The following is a 13270-nucleotide window of genomic DNA, read 5'->3' on the forward strand; positions in this document are numbered from 1 at the left end:
TCCTATTCTGTCCTTTGTGTCTGATGTCTCTCTTTCGTCTCTGCCTCTTTGTAACTGTTTCTCCTCCACTCTGTCTGCTCTGCAGCCCTGTTTAATCTTATTCCCGTGGGTCTGAGAGTGGTGGCCATCCAGGGGGTGAAGAGTGGCTTTTACATTGCCATGAATGGCGAGGGCATGCTCTACAGCTCGGTAAGACGCGACTCCTCGCTCCAGTCACGCCGCCATGTCGCGCATGTTTGAGCGGTGCCAGCATGCGTATTTCTTCATTAACACGTGTTGTGTTTTGTTCTGTTTGTTGTCTGTTTTAATATCCCATTGCTGCAAAGACTCAGCCCTGCCAATCCCTTTCATCTCTGCTAAATTTAAGAGCTCTTCAGATGTGCCTTTGTGTTGCTGTGCAGCACTTATCTCTCCCAACCCCTCCCCATCCTTTGTTGCACCTCACATGCTTTGCATTTAATTTGATATTAAGTTCAGTGCTCAGTGAAGTGCTCTCAGTTTGTTTTGTATGAGAAAAAAAGTGTAGCGTAATCTTAACATATTAACAGAAAGACTCTGGGGTAAACATTACAAACGTAAATGTGTAGAATATATGCACCGGGGGTTGGGGGGTCTCCAGCCAAAAGATGTGGCTGCTGCATTGAAGATCAAGACATGCATGTCTTAGGAAAATGAGCTGCAGAGGGAGCGTGTTTGTAAGACAGCGAGAAAGAACTGCAATACATATCCCAGTTGGGATGGTTATATAACCTCTAGTCTTAGCAGAGGATAGTGCTACTGAAGAAAGAAGCCGATGGGAGGGCTGCATCACTCCCAAACCTCTGCTGAGGGACTTGGTGATTGCTGTGTGATTGCCAGACAGCCATGATAAATGACTGGCGAGAGCTGGAATTCACAGACTGCCCATCAAACTTTTTCTCTCTTAAAATACTCATAAAATACTTGAAGGACACAGTGAAGCCTGTGTCTGCTAACTTGCAGCTTACATTTATTGATAAGGGCGCCGCTTTACTGTTAGGGTGACAAGGGGAAAAGTTTGAGTTGAGAAGATGAATGGTGGACGCGATGTCTTTTTTTTGGTTGTTTTTTTTTTTTAAATGTGCTCTTGAATAACTGAAAAATTAGCTCAATTTACCATCGTTATTTCAGAATGACAAGCAGTTTTTACTCAGCACAACTTGAACACAACTCAGTGCCTAGACAGATGTATGAGGCACTCACAAGTTCAGAGAAGGACATACAGTATATGCGCATGGTTTTATGACTCACCCAGTAGACAGATTCATTCATAACCAAAGGCTCATAAACAAGTGCACATCTCTCAGTCCTACTGTGAAGCCTATAATAATCCTCCTCCCACCTATCTATGTCTAATTAAAGTTTAATCCTGCCCAGACAGCAATCTTTTAATTTATCAAATTGACTCAAGTTGGGGATGCTGAATGACCCCCACACAAACCCGCTCTTTATAAAATCATCATTTGTGTCAGAGTACTTTATTATTATTAATTACAAACCATTTAGTACTTCGGTGTCAAGAGGCAGTTTTTGGTGTAACAAACATTTGTCTTTACTTATCATCATTTTATCCACATTTTTTTTGGATGCAGGCTCAACTCTTTGAACCTTCTAAAACAGCTAGAGTAATTTTTAATTAGAGGTTAGGATGTTTCTGCTGTAGCAGTCGAAGGACCGTTTTAATCAAAGCCACAAACTAAATGAATTTTCTAGCCATGTGGAAGGGGTCCGGTTCCTCAGATGTGAAGCATGGACGATTAGCATTGGTTATTTCCTTACCAATGCCTATAAGCCTATAAGCCTCGGAGGGGCTCATAAAAAGATTAAATTAACATGCAAACTACATAAAAGCAAATATAGCCTCTGTTGTTTACCAGTACAGGTTATGTATGCAGATAAATAATAAAGCGTTGCAGGAATGCCATTATGGGGAGCATTTCTGTTCTTTGTTTATGCATTTATGAGAGCTTTCTTGGTGCAACCACAGCCATAAAGTAAGTCCTTCATTCATTCCTCATTCTTAGTCACATTTACTTTTATTATTATTTGCTCTTTGTCTTCATTGTTTTTCCCAGCCATCCTCGCTTATTCACTCTTGCTCCCGTCCTCCTGTCCTCTCTAAGATGAGCCTTCCATTTTACTATTTTGACTCCACCAACTATAAAGTTTGTCACTGCTTGTTTTGTCGTCTTGTTTTGCCTTCCTTACATCTGAGAGCAGAGATACATAGCTCTCTCCCGTGCCCCCCCTTGGGAGATAATTACTGAGGGATATCCTCCTACTTCTCTAACACTGCCTCCCTTTTACTTTTTTCCTTCCTGCTTCTTTGCGCTGTCTTGTTAGTGAGAGAACGCGACAACCCTTTCTTCTGTTGTTGTTTGAGATGCTTCTGAGAAATTGCACTGCACCCTTGAGGACCTTTTCTGTCAGTCTTTTATCTGGGTGTCAGGTATCATTTTTTTTAGTACTATCACTGCTGATCAGTTAAGTCGTTACATATATGCTGCCTGGTTTTTCTTGCTTGCAGAGCTTGCTGATGAGGATTGGAAGCTGATGTAGCTGAGGGTGAGCTGGGTGATGGTGCTTATGTGGAGTGTTTAGTGATAAAGTGCGTGGGGGCTGAACATCTACAATGAAGAGTTCCCTTCCATTATTTATAACACTCAATATGACCTACTTTGCTGCACAACAGTAACCACTGCTACCGTCTACAGTATCTATCTATCTAAATATGTTAATTTATGTTGCAAAAAAAAATGTAAGTCGCACACTGTTTTGTTTTTAGATAAATGGCTCAATAGAAAATTGACGAAGGTTTGGTAGTTTGTCATTCTACTTGATTACTTTATGAGCTAAACTGGTGCTTCTGTGTGTGCAAACAATGTAGCTGCTCATGGTGTTGAATCTATGCTAATGCCATGTACAGCCACCCCCCACCCCCCCCCCCCCCCCCCCCACCCCCAAGGTGAAAAAAGTGGGTGCGATTTAATTGCAGACAATCAAACACATCATCTGTGGAGAAAATTGAGAAAAGACAAAAAATAACACCTTGCTTCAAAGTGACTGACTCCAGAGTCAGACAGAGGAAAAAAAGATAAGCATGGAGGGAGGGAAAATTAGAAAAAAGTGAGAAAGAGAGTTTTCAGTTTAAGTAACGTCTAGACGATCCCAGACCTAAATCTCTCCAAGAATAATAATAAGCTCCCCGGGAGTTCCATGGCAGCGCTGGGATTGTCACAGGGCCCAGATCTCTCAGATACACCAGTGTCTCAAGCCCATGTTTAAATTGAGGTCCTCGCCGTATCCTCCACATCTTTATCCAAATTCAAAAGATGTCTGTCGGCAGCTGCTCCTTAAAGCAGAGCCAGAGAGTTGCCTACCTCCTGTGATGGAGCCAGCAGCTGATTTAGATTTAGGATGCATTCAGCTCAGTTCTTTTGGCAACCCAGTTTGGCAATCCATTACATCTTGTTCTCATTCTTCGAGTTTCATTTTACATTCCACACATTGGCACTCACACCTTTCATAAGCCCCAAACACACACGTTACCTCACACTTATCTGGACAGAGGTGCAGAAACACCAGAGGTGGTGATGGGTATGAGGTTGTTTTGCTGGTTTTGCAGCTGGTATTAAAGTTAAGATAACCCAAAATCTAGATAAACATGATGTGAGTAACACTATCATGTCCAAAAAATCAAGGATGATGTGAAAATAGCAGCATTGGTCTTTAAAGTTCTCTGTGGAGTTTTTGAAGACTTCAGCGATAGAGGGTTTTTTTTTTTCTTTATTTTTCTATGATTTTCTATAAGAAGGTCACAATTTAGTTATTTTGAGGTAACACACAAGCGCACATTTAAAAATTTTTCAAAGGTTGTTGGCTGTCTTTTGCTCAATTCTCTGTCAAGGTGATCCCACATTGCTTCAGGAATGTTGAAGTCCAGCTTCCGGGCCTCCTTCTATTCATTTTTACTGTATTGGCAGTGTGTTTGGAATCATTGTTTAAAACTAAAGCAGTTTCCAATCAGATTCTTTTCAGATGGTGTTGCATTGTCGGTCAAAATTTGACAGTTCTTTTCTGTGTTTATAATTCCACCAATTTTAACAAGCACCACCCAAAACCACAGATCACAGATTGGCTGTAGACACTCACTGGTGTACTTCTCTTTTGACCTTCTCCATGCATATTGATGCCGATTTGGTATACCTTAGCCTTTTGTTACTGTTTTCTGTGAGAAGCTTCTTGACAGCCACCTTTCCATCGAGACCACCTCTGATGAGACTTTGACAAACAGTAGATGGATCAACTGACAGGCCAGATGCATCTCAATTCCTGTGTCAGGTCTTTCATGGATTTTCCCCCAATTTTTTAAGGACATGACATTCATTGTTCAAGACTGCTTTAAAAAAGTTGTTAGGAAGTCTGGCTCCTTGGAAGCAAAATATGACGAAATGAGTGGTAATTCAATGCTGTAGTGCTACATTTATACATTGTGCAAAGCAGGAATTGCAAACTCAAAAGGGTATTGGTGCGTTATTGTCCTTTCAAAAATCAGTTTGATGTTTGTTTCTGTCAAAACAGATGATAAGCTTTTATATTAAAAAAGAAAAAAAATGTTGTGAAAATATGCAGAAACAGCCAAAATATTTGCATTCAGTTAGCAGTTTTGCTGTGTTTATTCACAGCGTCTCAGGTGAAGCTATTTTTTATCAATCCGTAGGTCCAAACTGAGACCCCTAAAGGTGCAGTGTAAGCACATGTCCAGTTTTGCTAACAAGTCTTCTGGTTTTGTCCACGAGATTGCTATGGAATATAAATAAGCATCCTCTCTTTTACTTTAATATTAGCTTGCAGAGCCTGTTAGCTCTTTTTTAAAAACTTGTTTCAGTGCAGTAACAACTTCAATTAATTATGAGCTCCTGGCAGAGGAAGTGACAGGGCAAACTTGTTGTCCATATATTTGGGGCATTGAGAATGTGTGTTGATGTGTATTTTTGTGCTTTTTCTTTGTCCCTGCGGTTCTGTGGTTTATGTCCATTAATAAAATCTCATTAATCACAATAGAGTCTGACCCCATCTCTTCACCTCGCATTTCTACTCAGTCATCCGTGAACAAGGTTCTCTGTTAGAGACTTCAAAGTCACTTACATTTCACCCCAGTCATTCCCAAACTGCATCCAGGGTGCTTTCTAAACCGCTCCAGCTTTTCATGGACAGCACAGGGCATTGTTGCCGTGGAGAATGTGGAGGGAATTTTATAGTGTGTCAGCAAAGCAAGTGGCTAATGGTGAATGGTAGGTTAGTACTTGGGTGCGTATGTATGTGGGTGTGTGTGTGTGTGTGTGCTCTTGGCCTAATTTGAGCACCAAACAGATGAAGTAGCGATGAAGCCTTCTGCTGTGTAATGTATCACTGTCTGCCCCCCACCCACTCAAACACATACATTCACACATAAACACACACAGAGCCAGACAGGCACAACGTGACCCCAGTGCCCTGACAGCGAGCCAGATCTTTGCCGTTTGACAGCGTTTCAGCAGGCATTCAGATACACTCTGCCGCCAGAGCTTGTCCTCTCTCCTGCTGACCAGTGAGACGTTTCCACACTGTCGACCATGTGACCTCCACCTTCCCTCAGTCCCTTACTCAGCCTGCAATGCACTGAGGTCATACACACTGGGACTCATTACTCTCAACTGCGGCGTGCCATCCAAAAAGAGACCGCACACACACACACTCTTTAAACTGTACTGAATATGACATAAACTAATTTAAAGCTACAGATTTTATTTATTTATTTATTTATTTTTTGCATGAACAATCAGCCAAATGACTGTGTGTAATATACAGGTGCTGCTTAAAACGACTAACCAACAAAGCTCTACACAGATTTTTAGCACTCTTTAAATCCATACCACCTGCTGAAAAGATACCCAGATGACATTAACAACTAGCTGATAAACACAGTTTGGACTGCACAGTAAAGATGCCAGATGCTTTCCTCGGGAGCTGGTAAAGCAAAACAGAACTAAAAAGTAAAGCAGCTATAAAACTTACATTAAACATGTGGTCAGAAACAGCTTTAAATTATTCCTGATTTGTATCAATTACTTCATAAAAGACATTTACACATGCATTAATCTCCCGAAGATGTAGAGTTTAAGTATAACTGCTGTTTGTCAAAGCCTTACCCTTATCCTAACCTTAAAGCATGTCACTAACCATAAAATGCATTGATTTATGTTATGGGGACTTTCTTTTTGTCCCCACAAGGAAGACACGTCCCTATAACGTGATGGTATAAACAGATTTAGGTCCCCTCTACATGAGTAATACCTGGACTACACACACACTGTCACCTCCAGCAGGGAGCAGAATTGGGCTGTCACTCAAACAGACAACCTTAAAAGGGCACAGAACCTTGCAGGAGACATTAATAAATGAAATATAGCAGTGACACAAAAACACACCCATAGTACAAAGTCTGGCTTAGCTGAGATCTGAGATGGCCCAACATCTACCAAACCAGCTGTTCTTCCTGCATTTTTTTTTTTTTTTTTTGGCACACACACGACTTCCCTGCCCTTCAAATTGACTGGCATTAGATTTTAATTTAGTCTCGAAGAGGACATTGTTGTGAACAGGGACAAGGACTGAGGGGTTGGCAGCCTCCTTGTCAGCACACATTAATCAGCACATGTGTGGTGATAAGTAAAGATTTTGTGCAGAAAAAGCAAATTTGTGCATTTTCCAGCCTTTTTAACACAATTGCCAAAGGTGACAAATGACTGTGCATCTTTACTGTACATCTGGAATGGGTTACAGAGTCAAGAGCATTGTTTCCTGTCTTACACTGTCATGGCAATAATCTGGCATCGCACTCAGGCATGGCAGTGTATCCAGTATCTGGTTCTTTCCAGTTTTCCAGTCATTACTGTGAGTCCCCTTGCCTCTCTCCTTGACTTACTTTGATAATGAAACCAAGAGATAGAAATCTTCCATTGTCACATTATTCTAATAAGACTATCGTTCTCATTAGTCTCCTGTGTGTCTGTGTGTGTGTGTGTGTGTGTTACTGGATGTTTACCGACCTTGGCAACTTTCACATACTGGTCATGAGTTCTTTTTTTATTTTGCTGCTTTCAGCTTTCATGTGGGTGAAAATGTATTTTCTGTTTGCACTGACAAATATCTATAACATTTTTACCTTCCTTCACTCAATCTTTTTGCAGGAGGTGTTCACCCCAGAGTGTAAGTTCAAGGAGTCAGTTTTTGAGAACTACTATGTGATCTACTCGTCCACTGTGTACCGACAGCAGGAGTCAGGTCGGGCCTGGTTCCTTGGTCTCACCAAGGAGGGACAAGTAATGAAGGGCAACCGGGTCAAGAAGACTAAGCCCTCATCGCACTTTGTTCCCAGGCCAATTGAAGGTATCATAAAGCTTGTAGAAGCACATTTTTGGCACAACTTTAATGTTATTTCTTTTTGATTTCATTTGTTTTTTGTAATGCATGCACTTCCCATCACGTACACTAGTATTATCGCACAACACAGCACTGGAGGTTAAAGCAGCGATCCACCAGCTCTAATTAGCCTTTGAAACCAGATAATGTCTTATCTGGCTTTGGAGGACCTTCATTACCAGCTGGAACGGTTCGGTTTGTTAATACGTTGGCATTAAGGAGGAGGGAGAAACTAATGAAACATAGTATAGGTGCATCATGGGAAATGAAAAAATCAATGTTCTTTTTTTAAACTTAGCAAATCCTTTTGACACACCTAAAGGTAAAATATATTGACATCCGCTGTTTTAGCTCAAACAATCCTTGGTATTCTTCAAGCTTTATGAGGGAGCAAAATGAAATCATTTGCATTGCATTCCCATTCTCCAAACCTGGCTTCTAAAGGGATTTATCATTTTGAGCATTTATTTTGCTCTTGCTTTGTTATTTGTCAACAAGATTAACTATCTCATTTTCGATGAAGCTTAGTAGAGCAGTGTACGGGCAAAGGGGGAATCCTTAAAATTTTGTTGCACATTCAGGCACGGTTTCTCACAAGTGTGATGCAGGACTTTGGACTTGGCAAGTGATTCACTTTCAGTGCCCCAGTAGTTTACATATCTTTTGTGGGAGCTTTGTTAAAATATCACATAGATATTGTTGTAATAACTTGTCAAGCAATGTGATAAAAAAGTGCAGGCATGGCCTAATTCCCCTGTCTTATCCCTCTCAGCCTGGTATAATTGTCCCAGCCTCACACCTGACCTTGTCTCTGTCTGCACATCCATCTCTTCAATCTACTCTCCACTGTCCCCATTCTCCTCTCCGCTCCTCTTGTTTCCATCCCTTTCCTTGGCTTTCCATCTTTTCCACAGTTTGTATGTACAGGGAGCCATCACTGCATGAGATAGAGGACAAGCACCGCTCCAGGAAGAGCTCAGGGACTCCCACCATGAATGGAGGGAAAGCTGTCAATCAGGACTCCACATAGCATCTGAGGGAGGGGCTTCCAGCAGGGGGGAGAGGCCTGAATGAAGGGAAGGGGCCAAAGGAAACTTCACCCGTCCCTCCCAATGTACGCACCACCATGACCCGTGACAAACAGAGGGGTTTATGATGACAACGAGGAGCTATTACTGTACACCCAAGACAACGAAAACAAAAACTGATGTCTTGCCTGTGAAAACCTTTTAGATGAATTAATATGAAAAAGACTATATATATATATATATATATATATATATATATATATATATATATATATATATATATATGGAGAAGTCATTTTCAATCAGGACTTGACCAACCATTTTATGCAAAAAAGTATAAAAAAGCTGTGATAAACAAAGAAATGGTGGTCTCCCTTCACGTAAATACAAGTATCTGTCATTTTCGATTTATGCTGTGAAAAACAAGCTTTAATACATGTTCACTTTTCATACATTGATTTTTTTTTCTACATGCTATTGCATTCTCATATGCTTTATTGTGTTGTTGTCAATAATAACTATACCATCTTCATTATAATCATCATTACTAATCTGTTGCTCGATCATCTTATTTACTAGCTTTTTGTTTTTGAGACAAAATACTTTTTTTTAATACCCTTATGTGTTTTTTTTCTCTCACAGTTTGATCTTGAATGCACTGTCACACCACTTGCACTGGTGTGAGGGTAAGACTAAATATATTGATAGTTCTCTTTGCTGGACTTCAATGGAAACAGAGTGCTTGGGGTGGGATGTAATTTACTCAGGTGTGTATTGTAAGTTAGACTAATGTGACTATAGGACACAAACCTCCATATGTTGCCCTGCTGTGGCAGGACGGGACCGATACAAGCAATATAACAGAGTGCAGTCTAGTATGTCTCTAAATAAAAAAACAAAAACAATAAAACACTGACAACACATCTCCACGGTTGGTGTGTTTGTCAGTAGAAAAGACAAAGAAAGTTGTATGAGGCATTAAAAGTTGGAAACGAGTGAAAACCTGTTTTGATACAGTTTCTGTAATATCTCATCACTTAAAATGAGCATTAGGTTATAAACAAAGAGATGTCCAAACTTGTCAAAAATGACAAAGAATAATATTCTCTCCAAAAGCTGAGAGGATGGCAATGACCAACATCAGCACAACGAGCCATGGCCAAAAACGGTCACTTCGCATTTGCACCTCGAGAACCACAGACCCCTTTTTCTGCTGTTAGCTATATCAACAACTCAAAATATAACTATGTAACAGTAGTCGTGCTTTTGAACTATATGGACTAAACATGAAATAACCTTTGATTAAAGACTTCTGCAGTTTTTCTACGCAGAAAGAAAAGAAGTGGCAATTTTTTTGGCAAGCCCGGCCGTGAAGGGTTGTGTTGACTAATTTCCAGAAAGTTCTACTATTTCTATTATTCTGTTGTGAAATGACCAGAGACTTTTTCAACACTGGTGGACAGGGTGCCTGACTGTTTAATAAATCACTGACCTAACATGTTGAAAATTTGTTCAAAAATTGTAAGGTCACAATCATTCAAACTTTGCCATCACAATGGAAGCTAAATGTTTCATTGAGGAACCAGTACATATGGATTTGGCCAGATTCGAGGAGGATGTCTTACCGTCTCAGTGGGATTTTCTGAAATGGTAACGCACGCCATCTCTATTCCCACTGGTTTTGTGACCAATGAAATGAGCCACTTGCTGCATTGTGGAGGAAAGTCTCTCTCTTTCATAAATCAACAGATTGACAGGGCTGTATAAACGAGTTGAGTTGACTGGGACACCACATACGCTGTGTACGCTGCTGAGCTTATTTCTAAACCCCAATTAGTTTGTCTAACTCAGGAAGTCCTACAGTTGTGCAGTGAATGGGCCAGACGTAGAGGCTGGATGTCCACTGTCCAGCACTAGTTGCACAAAGACTGGCACCAATGTGGTGTTTGGATTGGGGTTAATAGTGTTATTTCTTTTTTTACTATTATTAAAGATGACGTACAGCTAAGCCTAGCCAAATTAGGAAAGCTGAAAAGGGGAAACGGTTGAGATCAAGCATGACTATCGCATGACTGTAGAAGTTGATGTAAGTTTGGTTTAAGTTTGAGGCGGGATCCAAGAGGAATGTCTTTAGATTTTGGGGAGCATATGTCCAAAATGTTTTATGCAATATTTTGATCAGTATTTTAGCGAGAGCTCATACATCTCTCCTACATCTGGTTAGAAACCGGTTGCTAATTTGGTGATATGTACAGTAAATAGCACACATTCAGCTGCACGCAGCAAACTACAGTGGCATAGGCATCATTATGGATCTAGGAAAGTCTTCCATCTTGGACCCGGGTCCGCAGCTGATGCAAGTTACCTGTAAGAGCTAACAGTAGATTAGTTCAACTTCCACAGTACCTACTGAATAACAGTGATACATACAGTATATTAGACATGACACTGAAAGTCAGCAGGCAAGACCAGCATACAAGTATCTTTATACAGAGGTTTATACTGGTGCATATGACACATGTGTGGACTTAAAGCAATGCATGAAGTTAAGTGTACTGAATGTCAACTCTTGACAGATGAATGAAAGGATCTGAGACAGGAATGAATACATGGAGTCAAAAATAGCTAATGTGAGAAAGCAGTAAAGCAAAGCACTTTTTTGTGGGTTTCTTGATGTGTGAAAGGGGTTAATAAAGGCTTTGATTGTATGAGATAATAACTATTATTTTAATATTTTTATGTTTGCAGATGATTCACTGCATTGGAACATGCTCATATATGCATTATGAATTCTGAGATGACAAAAAATATGCATTGATTATATAAAAAACAGAATGAAGTTAGTGATTGTTTAAGAATAAAGACTATGTTATCAAAAACTCTCAGCTATACAGTGACTGATTCATTGAATGTGTTGTTGATCATGACTGAATTATCTTTTTTTCAAAGTTATGTCACTCTTTGTAACAGGAACATAATTAGGATAATAAGCAGACAAAACTGAATCGATCAATGTGCCATTTTTTATTTAATGGGATTCACATTCAATTCAAATCAGTTTCCTCTATCGTTCACAGAAGTGATTTATGCTCTACCTAGCCTCTAAATCCGATATGTCATTTTGGGATGGCGCTCTTTCGCCCTTAATTCTCACGTTGTCATGGAAACAGACCTTCCATGTCTGCAAGGAGAATGAGGAGGAGGAGGATGAAGGCTCCCCTGACTTTCAGGACGTGGCTTGTATTCTCTCCTGCATGATGGCTGCAGCACAAGACTACAGGGTATGGGGGGGTATTTTGTTCTCTTCTATTTTGGTTTTTCCTTCACTTACAGTACACAGCTGAGAAGAGTGCAGGCATGCAACCTCAGGGACAATATGTACCAAAAATGACATGGAAAAAGATGAGAAGCAACAAAAAGAGAGAAGGGAGTTGAGGGAAAGACGTGCTGCATTATTCTGTTTTTTGCATTTAAGAAATCCACTTTTGCAAATATGAAATCTCATAGACTTCTAGTTGTAATTTTTTAATGCACCACTGTTGCAGCTTTACTTCAGAGTTTTCTTAATTTCAAAGAAAGCCAATGCAGTAATTTAAAAAGTCTCTGTGAGGCTGTGCTTAGGTACAGAAATACATAAAGTTAATGCTGATGCAAATATTAGGTTCCTAATGGCAACGTACTGATGCTTAGGGCTTTTTCCTGCTATCCATCCATTTGCTTCCGCTTATCCTTTTCAGGATCGCAGCTATCCCAGCTGTCATAGGGCAAGAGGCAGGGCACACCCTGGACAGGTCACCAGTCTAACACACAGGGACAGACAACCATTCGCACTCACATTCACATATGGGCAATTTCGATTTTAAATGTTTTCAATTAACCTATCCCCACAAAGTGCATGTCTTTGGACTGTGGGAGGAAGCCGGAGTACCTGGGGAGAACCCACGCAAACACAGGGAGAACATGCAAATTCCACACAGAAAGACACTGCTGGTGGAATCAAACTCAGGTCCAGTGCTAACCACTGTGCCACCGTGCTGCCTTTTTCCTGCTAGTATGTGTTAAATAGCACCAACCAATTAATGTACCAAAAATGCAACTTTAAAGTTATAATTTTGACCAAATGGGGAGTAGATCTCTAAACAGAATTACATGTTAAGACCATACCTCATGGGGGCACTAGAGAAAAAGTCTGGGGATCTTCAAAGTTTGAAGTTTGACAACAAAAACAACAGAAAAAGCCAGCTGGTGGAGGACATAGTCAGAATAAAAGGCTGACATTCTCACAATCATATAGTGTGAGAAACAAATTTGTTGTCAAAAGTGTTTTGGAACAAAATATAATTTTATTGCTAATGACCTGGCTATCCCCTCCCCCAAAAATAAGCTTTATATTGTAACGTAAAGACCCTACAATAATAGAGAGAAACATCAATAGTCACACATTTTATGGCAAGAGATACGACATCCTCATCAGAATCAGAATCAGAATCAGAATAGCAGTACATACTGTACCTTTGTAATCAATGTTCACAAAGAGTAGAAACAAGTCAAGGTCAGCTACTTAGACATCTGTGGGTGTTAGCAGTCTAAACAGAGTCATCTGTTTGGATACACATAGGACAGCCAAGAGCTGTAAACAGCTCGAAGGCCATTCTACCCATCTCTGTTAAAACTGACCTCTGCCATGTGTTCTCCCACCCTATCTCCTTTCTTGTGTGGGCGAGGCCACCTTCACACATATCCTACAGAACAGACTAGGA

The 13270-nt window shown here is 40.3% G+C and overlaps 1 protein-coding gene across 5 annotated transcripts in view; it reads left to right on the plus strand.

Annotated features, from left to right (window-relative positions):
* The window catches only part of fgf12a (fibroblast growth factor 12a), a 33540-nt gene extending 23001 nt beyond the window's left edge, over positions 1 to 10539 (plus strand). For all 5 annotated transcript variants that reach the window (XM_040021817.1, XM_040021816.1, XM_040021815.1 and 2 more), the window contains 3 exons: positions 86 to 189; positions 7251 to 7449; positions 8397 to 10539. In XM_040021817.1, coding sequence (XP_039877751.1) covers positions 86 to 189; positions 7251 to 7449; positions 8397 to 8512 — 419 coding nt within the window. In that variant the 3' untranslated portion in view covers positions 8513 to 10539. The remainder of the gene's footprint in view (positions 1 to 85; positions 190 to 7250; positions 7450 to 8396) is intronic.
* The last annotated feature ends 2731 nt before the right edge of the window (positions 10540 to 13270 follow it).

Source organism: Simochromis diagramma, unplaced genomic scaffold (genome assembly GCF_900408965.1).
Source record: "Simochromis diagramma unplaced genomic scaffold, fSimDia1.1 OVJJ01000205.1, whole genome shotgun sequence".
In the NCBI taxonomy this organism is placed as follows: domain Eukaryota; kingdom Metazoa; phylum Chordata; class Actinopteri; order Cichliformes; family Cichlidae; genus Simochromis; species Simochromis diagramma.